A 9,385-nucleotide genomic window follows, 5' to 3' on the forward strand; every position below is an offset into this window, starting at 1 on the left:
GTAAAAATGGATAGTAAAATGTTACGGGTCGTTTTCACAACAGCTCAAAAATTAGCTGTATGCCTCCAGACAAGAATACCCCATTAATTACCACATATGCACGTATTTGCTGTTATTTAATTACTCATATTAAAACAAAAAACTAGCAAATAATTAGTAATTCATTAATACCGATAACACCGAATTATTGCTGATTAAGCAAGCAATAAAAGACATTTAGATTAACCACTAAAACTGTAGATTTAAATCGGCTTATCAGCCACTAAATACCTGATAAAATTCGAAATAGTCTACGAATACTACTTAAGCATTTAAATTACCTCCGCTGAAGTTAGTTAAGCTTTAACTGCCACTATGAGGAACCACTTAATACTTTTGGCCATATTAGCCATTCTTATGGCCATCGTCAGTGCAACGAAAGTGCGTTACGATAATTACAAGGTCTTTAAAATCAGGACACAAAATCTAGAACAACAAAAATGGATAGAACAGTTAGCTGACGAGTCAAATAATGTAAGTTTTTAATTTGCGTATTAATTTGTGGAAAGAAAACTCTAAAAAAAATATGGACACAATATTGACAGTTTAATTTGTGGCACAGTGGCCAAGGAGAGGTCCACATAATGGTCAGTCCACAAAAATTGATATATCTACAAAACTATACACGATCATTTAATATGCCGTTAGAAGTCATGGTTTCTAATGTACAAAGGTAAATTTTAAAAACATTATTTTATGGAAAAACACGACAATAAAAAATTGTGTGTTCAAAGTCTTATTGATGGTGAGCAAACCCCTAAAACGGCAGACGATCTTGACGATTTCGGTTGGACGCGTTATTATCCCTTATCAGCTATTGAGACTTACTTAGACGACATACTTGCCAAATACCCGGAAGTTACCAGTCACATAGATATTGGCACATCCTTTGAAGGACGCAGGATACGCGGTATTAAAATCTCTTATAAGGAGGGTAATCCTGGCATATTTATTGAATCGAACATACATGCACGTGAATGGATAACATCGGCGACGGCCACTTGGTTAATTAACGAGTTACTCACTTCCGAAGATGCAAGCGTGCGAAAATTGGCTGAGAACCACGATTGGTATATTGTACCAGTTCTGAACGTGGATGGTTTTGTCTACACACATGAAACGGTAAATGAGCTTTCTATTTAAATGCTGATAAATTCAATTTATATGAGAATAGTAAAAAAATATCAACTTTCAAAAAACAAAAAATTAGGATCGCATGTGGCGCAAGACCCGACAGCCTGTAAGCACCTCATCTTGCATTGGTGCTGATCCCAATCGTAATTACGATTCACACTGGATGGAAAATAATGGTGCTTCCGCGAATCCTTGCAGTGAAACTTATGCCGGTACACACGCTTTCTCAGAGCCAGAGATTCAAGCTCTAGCCAATTACGTAGCAAGCATTAAGGAACGTCTGAATATTCTGTTGGCCTTTCATTCATATAGTCAAGTGTTGCTTTCACCTTATGGCTGGACCGAGACGCCCCCAGACAATTTTGACGATTTGATGGCAGTAGCGGAGGCTTATTCGGATGCTGTCGAAAAGTTACCCTATAAGACGAAATATACTTATGGCACTTCAGCCGGTGCAATGTGTAAGTATGAGATATATAACGGCCAAATAACTATCCATAGTTTCTATTTGAACAACACTTTATTTTATTAAATTTTTTACATACTTTTTGTTTTTTAAGATTTCGCTTCTGGCGCAACAAATGATTGGGCCTACAGTGAACAGGACATCCAGCTTTCCTATACAATAGAGTTTCGCGACACAGGACGCTACGGTTTCATTCTACCTCCAGTACAGATAATACCACATTGTGAGGACACTCTTGCCGGTTTGTTGGCATTTGTAGAGAAAGCTGATGAATTGGGCTATCTGAAAGTTAAATACACATAAAATGTCGACCGCTATTAATGAGACACGTAAGAAATTTCGAGTTACAAATTAAACAAAAAATAATAATAAATAAATATTAAATGAAAATGATGTTCGCTTTATTCATTGACACTGTTTATTTGTCAGTCTCGCTTCTTTAATCCAAATAATGAACTTTGTATATCGAAAAAAATAGTAAACGTTTCCCCATCTTAAAACCTATATCGAAAACAATTTGCTAGAAAACTTTTCATAGTTTATTGAACTGAGTTGAAGAGTGATCCATTTCGACGATCCCTTCTTTTTAAAGAACAATTATAGAAACTTCAAATTTAATGGGGAATGTTTGCTATATATCGAAAGAACATTTTTTGGAATTTACTTTTTGAAGACTATCTCTTTCAAATGTTTGCTGCGGCTAAAGTCAAGTCGTTCCTTACATCAGTCCGAGTCGCTGCGAACGGCGCCGAATCGACTTTCTGCTATATTTTCTTCACTGTGTGCTGAACGTGGTCTATTCGGACGAATATTATCTAATAATGAATGCAGGGTCTCAAGATCGCCGATTGTGTTGATCATAAGTTGCAGCGTGCGAAACATATCTTTTACAGAGCGTGAATTTTCGTAAGAAAGTTTAACGATTTGTAAACGTTGTTCAGGCGTAAGTCTTGCCATGATGAATACCAAACAATACTGAACAAAAATAACCTGACAACTTGGCACGACTCACGCGCGATCTGTCAAAAAAGGCTATTGAGAAAAGTACCTCTACTTGGATCAGCCATTAGTAACAACTTGAGTAAGAACCACAAAAGAGCAAATGCTTTCAATGAATTTCAGGTACTTCTTTTTTTCGTAGATCACAAAACACGTCTTTGTGACGTTCTAATTCGAGGATATCTCAACCTTACTTGACTGTTTTGGTTAGTGCCAGTTCTTTACAGCAAATGAAAGAAGCAGTTTTACGACTATAAACATTATTCCGACATCTCTAACTAAATCTTCTCGACAACCACTTATTACCCAGCATATTTTTGTAATTTTCTGACCAATTACTTTTTCTGTTTTCCCCCCAACTTATTAAAATATTACAGTGTGCACTGAGCTTAATACCGTTTACTTATCTTTATAAAGTTTTGGATTAATTTATGTTCAAATACAATGAAGCAACTATTCTCCATTAATTTTATAAGAAATTCAAAGTTTCGATAAGGCGAATCTAGTGATTACGGCATGTACTTAAGTGCTTCTATTATGCGAGCTGCAGTTAGTTAAGCTTTAACGGCCAACTGTTCAAGATGAAGAGCGAAATATTTGTTTTGGCCATTTTAGCCATGCTTATGGCCATCGTCAGTGCAACGAAAGTGCGTTATGATAATTACAAAGTCTTTAAAATCAGGACACAAAATCTAGAACAACAAAAATGGATCGAGCAGTTAGCTAGCGATTCAAAGAATGTAGGTTTATAATTTATAATTTAATTTATTGCATGAAAAATTATAAAGAAACTATTCATAAATCATTGACAGTTTAATTTGTGGCACAGTGGCAAAGGAGAGGTCCACATAATGGTCAATCCACAAAAATTGATATATCTACAAAATTATACACGATCGTATAATATGCCTTTTGAAGTCATGGTTTCTAACGTACAAAGGTGAATATTAAATACACTTATTTGTAAAAAAAAAACAACAATAACACAATTTTTGTTTCAAAGTCTTATTGATGGTGAGCAAACCGCTAAAACGGCAGATGATCTTAACGATTTCGGTTGGACGCGTTATTATCCCTTATCTGCAATTGAAACTTTCATAGACGATATACTTGCCAAATACCCCGATGTTACCAGTCAAATAGATATTGGCACGTCTTTTGAAGGACGCGAAATACGCGGCGTTAAAATATCTTACAAGGAAGGTAACCCAGGTATATTTATTGAATCGAACATACATGCACGTGAATGGATAACATCGGCGACGGCCACTTGGTTAATTAACGAACTACTTTCTTCAGAAGATGCAGATGTTAGAAAATTGGCCGAGAATCACGATTGGTATATTGTGCCAGTTCTGAACGTGGATGGCTTTGTCTACACACATGAAACGGTATAATCCATTGTACCACATCACTAAAGAAATAGCACACATTTAACACGAGCATATGTATTTTTAGGACCGCATGTGGCGTAAGACTCGCCAACCGGTAGAGGGTTCGAGTTGCATTGGTGCCGATCCGAATCGCAATTACAATTCACATTGGTTGGAAAGTGGCGGCGCTTCCTCGAATCCTTGTGACGAGACATACGGTGGTCCACAACCATTTTCGGAGTCGGAAGTTAAAGGCCTTGCCGACTATGTCACGAGCATTAAAGATCGCATTAATATTTTCCTCGCTTTTCATTCATACAGTCAGGTTTTACTTACACCTTATGGTTGGACAATAGATCCCCCCACGAATTATGCTGATTTAGTTGCCGTGGCGAAGGCGTATTCCGATGCAGTACTCCAGTTGCCTTATAAAACAAGTTATACTTACGGCGCAACAGCTGATGTGATGTGTGAGTATGAGTGGGGTTTCATTTTTGTGTTCAGTATAGCTCTAAGTTTTCAATTTTTAATTTCGTACAGATTTCGCCTCTGGTTGTGCCAATGACTGGGCCTATAGTGAGGCAAATATTCCGCTTTCCTACACAATTGAATTCCGTGATACAGGGCGCTACGGTTTCATCCTACCTCCAATACAGATATTACCACATTGTGAGGATACTCTTACTGGTTTGTTGGCACTTGTGGAAAAGGCCGACGAATTGGGTTACCTCGAGCCTAAATACACATAAGTTGAGAGGCTAAAATTTATACACGATATATGTAAATTTTTATATGAAATGAAATGAATAAAATAATATATTAATAAAAAAGTTGAGTTATGTCCTTTTTATGCTTACTATGTATTAAAATGATATTTTTTTGTCAATCTGCTGACAAATCTAATTTTCTAAAGACCTACTTTTTCCCAAATATATGTATGTATAAAGATATTATTACTAACTATGCTTCTAAAAAGAATTCTCACATCGACCCACAAAATAAAAGGTTCCCTAATTAGAAGACGCTATACTTAAAGTTAGACAAAGCTTTTAATAAATCTAGCAGACCAGTGCCTGATAAAAATATAATTTTTGCATTCTTGACGAAACTGAAAGCATAAATCAGGACGCAACTGACACAGAACCTTGTTTTAAAACATAACTAAAAGTACAGTCCTTGGCCGGATAAAATCCGGGTCGATTTAGGTAGCGTAGAACCGGCTGTTGTGAGAGCAGAACCATAGCTATAGACTTGCTATCTCTGTTTCCCTGGTAGAAAAACTCCTTTCTTAGTTATTTTTCATTGCGACAACACATACGGATATGAAGCATTTGATTAATATTTCAAGGGTCTTAACTTATCGCAAGGCGTACGTACATATATTCTAATGCGTTTAGAAAAATAATGTATATGATAATTAATTCTTAAATACCTTGATAATGTGGTCACATAGTTATCAGGAAATATAAATTACGCTTATCGATTATAATCTTCAATTAGATTGTAGGTATTTCCCAATTCTTCAATCCACTTGTGCTTTTAGTCGTAAGTCAACCCTTTTCGAGCAGCCAGACAAAATGAAAGTTTCACGGGTAATGTTAGTTTTCGGATTTTTAGCCGTATGCTTGGTGCTAGCTGATGCATCCAAAGTGCGCTATGATAACTTTAAGGTTTTCAAAATTCAAACTGCAAATGCAAAACAACGTCAAGTCATCGAGGGATTGGCGGAAAACGTGAAAGGAGTAAGTACAAGGATCGCTATATATATATGTATATATAATAAAAACATAGTAAAAAGTACGTACGTGAAAATGAAATGAAGTAAGGGAGCTTTGTGTGAAGAAAGGGATATTTACGAGGTGAAGAGATTTGTTTGATAAGTGGACACAAAGCTATAAAATTAATTGCAGTGTGGGTAATAGGTTCAATCTATTATTTGGATTGGAGATACTTATATACAATTTATATTTAACTATTGATACAAAAAAACTAGCCATAATTTCATACAATCCCTCAACGAATACCAGTATCTTCATAATCCTTCAACGTATACTCATACCAGACAAGCTTCATATAATCCTTCAGCGAGCACCCATACTTTCATATAACATACAAGTTTTGTCCGACGACTGTACTTCGGTGCTTGTGCACACCGACTGGATTCGGGAGAGGGCGTTCCTAGCTAACGAACGAGCAGCTCTTCAGTTGCGTCTGAGCACCTGGAAAGTCAGAAGAAACATTTTCACGCGACGTGTTTCTGTGAGTGGTGCAAGCCGAAAATGCAGCGTTCATTAGAGCAGAAGAATGCGATTAAATTCTATGTGGAACTCGATAATTCTGCGACAGAGACGTTTGCTTCAACAAGAAGTGCTGTGTTTCGGTGGCACCAGGCCTTTTTGGAGGGCTGACGAATGAGCAAATCCAAAATGAAAACGATACTTATTGTTTTTTTGATATCAAAGTCATCGCCCACCATTAAGTTGTTTCTCCTGCACAAAGTTTCAACGCCAAGTTTTACGTGGAAGTCCTCAAGAGACTCAAACAAAGGGTCAATCAGGTCCGACAGGACATCGCAGCCGATTGGAAGTTGCGCCACGACAACACCTCGGCTCACACGGCCTTTCTTGTGTACAGCTATCTAACCAAGGCCGGCATCCCATGCCCTATTACTTTCTTTCCGGGCAAACCCTGTATTCGTTATTCTTACATACATTGAACGATGTTTTATCGACGAAGTAAGTCGAATTCCATCACGTATCGGTCATATAGATATCTATAGGAATGTTGCTACCACTTTTTATGCGATTAGCTAATAATATTTATTTTACCAATTAGTTTAATTTATGGCACAGCGATGATAAAGAAGTCCATATAATGGTAAATCCAGAAAAGCTTATTTATCTACAAAATGTTACACGTTCCTATCAACTACCGTTCCAAGTGATGGTCTCAAATGTACAGAGGTACGTATAGTAACTAAATAATATGTAAAAACTGGTGTTCAGATACAACCAATTCAAAAAAAAAAAAACAAATCTGACCTCAAAAGTAGCAAAGATTTTTTAAATATAATACTTCTTACAAACTTTTAAACTTTAATCACACCGAAATTTCTTAAATTAACAGTCTAATTGACAATGAGCAGCCCACTAAGTCTACCGATGATCTGTCCTTTGGTTGGACGAGTTATTATCCCTTATCAGCAATTGAAGCTTTCTTAGACGACATACTTGCCAAATACCCCGAAGTTACCAGTCACATAGATATTGGCACGTCTTTTGAAGGACGCCAGATACGCGGCATTAAAATCTCTTATAAGGAGGGTAACCCTGGCATATTTATTGAATCGAACATACACGCACGTGAATGGATAACTTCGGCTACGGCGACATGGTATATCAACGAGTTACTCACTTCCACGGATGCTGATGTGCGTGAGTTGGCAGAGAGTTATGACTGGTATATTGTGCCAGTACTCAATGTAGATGGCTTTGTCTACACACATGAAACGGTATAATCCATTTTACAACATCAGTGAAGAAATAGCACATATTTAACACAGGCATATATATTTAGGACCGCATGTGGCGTAAGACTCGTCAACCAGTGGAGAGTTCGAGTTGCATTGGCGCTGATCCGAATCGTAATAGTGATTCACATTGGATGGAAAGTGGTGGTGCTTCCGCAGATCCGTGCAGTGAAACTTATGCCGGCACTCATCCTTTCTCAGAGCCAGAGATTAAAGCTATTGCCGATTACATAACCAGCATTAAGGAGCGCATAAATATTTATCTCGCTTTCCACTCGTATAGTCAAGTGCTGCTTTCACCGTATGGACACACAACTGAGCAAGCCGATAACCACGATGATTTAATGGCTGTGGCTAAGGCTTACTCAGACGCTGTCAAAGCGTTGCCTTACAACACGGAATACACGTATGGCACATCAGCGACGGCTATGTGTAAGTATGACAAGTGGAGTTTATGAAAGTAGTTTTAAAGCATTATATTAGTAGTGTAGTGCATAAATAGTTTGGAGGCATATATTGACGTTATATATTTTTTGTCATTGTTACGTAGATTACACCACCGGTTCCACCAGAGATTGGGTTTATAATGAACAAGGCATACGTATTTCTTACACCATCGAATTCCGTGATACTGGACGATTTGGTTTTATCTTGCCGGCAATACAAATATTGCCACATTGCGAGGATACACTAGCGGGTATTTTGGCTCTAGTAGAGAAAGCCAAGGAATTGAAATATTTGGAATTAAAATATACAATTTAAAGAAAAATGAAAATTCTAGAATTTTTGAAAATATAAATTTTATTAAAATTAATAAGTGGATTTTCCATTGATCATTTGTTTCTGCATGAGATGAATGACCTCCTCTGTGAATAATCAAAATGCTCCTTTCTCGTTTACTTCAGAAATCTATTCGCTTAGCAACACCCTGACGTACTTTCAATTCGCCTATTTATATACATATATTAATATTATAATGAAGTAGCTTATAACAGTTTTAGGTAGCTAGGTATGTAGAGTGGCTGTCGGACGACGCACCTAGGCTCATATAAAATATATCGTAAGACCAGCGCGACTAAAAACCTTTCTCTCTATTATCTCCTCTCTGAACCACTCCATTATTTTGATGAAGTTCGAATGCGAAAAGTTTCATTTGTGCAAACTCCGAAACATTGTTAACAAACCCGCGGCGTAAGTTGCGATTCTTATACTATACATACAATGTCTTACATTCGCATAGATGATGTTTTATAGTCTCCTCTTCTTTCTTCTGACAGCTTATACAATAGTCATTATTCTGTCAATTAGAGTGACCTGTTAGCACTCCTACTGGAATTCTTGTGTCATTTTTTTTTCAATTTTCATATGCAACCCATATTCCACTCATCCATCCATTAAGTCGAGGATTACGTCCACCGAGCCTTCTCTATATTTATAACATGTCGAAAAAATTTCTACAAGTAGCCGGAGGTATATAAATTTTCACCTTTCCGAAGTCTAATTGTAGGGTAGTACCTGCTGTGGCTACTTCATCTGCTTCTTAGTTATCAGGGTTCTCACTATGTCCTGCAACCAATTGCATTTTTACCGTGAAATATAGTAGGATTAATAAGAGATCAATGCATTCCATCGATATCTTTGTCAAAACCGTAAGACTAACTTAAGAGATTTCAAAGCCGTTTAGTTATCTTTATATATGTATATGGTAAATATATTACTTGTTGTGTGTACACTCCTGGTCAATACAAGAAGACTTTCTTTTGGATAACCTATGGTTTTGGTCTTATAAGTTTGAAAGAGTCTTCAAATTTTTTTTAGTATAAAGACGTATGGTCTCTGGTAAGA

General features: G+C 36.9%; 3 protein-coding genes across 3 annotated transcripts; all 3 read left to right on the plus strand.

Moving 5' to 3' along the window:
- The first annotated feature begins 348 nt into the window (after positions 1–348).
- On the plus strand, positions 349–2,032 carry LOC120769400 (zinc carboxypeptidase). The gene is made up of 5 exons (XM_040096376.1): positions 349–513; positions 585–712; positions 774–1,161; positions 1,250–1,634; positions 1,734–2,032. Exons 1-5 carry the CDS (start codon positions 355–357, stop codon positions 1,940–1,942), a joined length of 1,269 nt encoding a protein of 422 aa, XP_039952310.1. The 5' UTR covers positions 349–354; the 3' UTR covers positions 1,943–2,032.
- A 1,119-nt stretch (positions 2,033–3,151) lies between these two features.
- LOC120769399 (zinc carboxypeptidase-like) lies at positions 3,152–4,813 on the plus strand. The gene is made up of 5 exons (XM_040096375.1): positions 3,152–3,378; positions 3,451–3,578; positions 3,642–4,029; positions 4,097–4,481; positions 4,552–4,813. The coding sequence occupies exons 1-5, from the start codon at positions 3,220–3,222 to the stop codon at positions 4,758–4,760; spliced, it is 1,269 nt and encodes a 422-aa protein (XP_039952309.1). The 5' UTR covers positions 3,152–3,219; the 3' UTR covers positions 4,761–4,813.
- Positions 4,814–5,574: 761 nt separating this feature from the next.
- Positions 5,575–8,304, plus strand: LOC120768418 (zinc carboxypeptidase-like). Its single transcript, XM_040095099.1, has 5 exons — positions 5,575–5,753; positions 6,847–6,974; positions 7,138–7,522; positions 7,588–7,972; positions 8,091–8,304. Exons 1-5 carry the CDS (start codon positions 5,589–5,591, stop codon positions 8,300–8,302), a joined length of 1,275 nt encoding a protein of 424 aa, XP_039951033.1. The 5' UTR covers positions 5,575–5,588; the 3' UTR covers positions 8,303–8,304.
- Positions 8,305–9,385: the final 1,081 nt, after the last annotated feature.

Source organism: Bactrocera tryoni, chromosome 2 (assembly GCF_016617805.1).
Source record: "Bactrocera tryoni isolate S06 chromosome 2, CSIRO_BtryS06_freeze2, whole genome shotgun sequence".
Lineage (NCBI taxonomy): Eukaryota > Metazoa > Arthropoda > Insecta > Diptera > Tephritidae > Bactrocera > Bactrocera tryoni.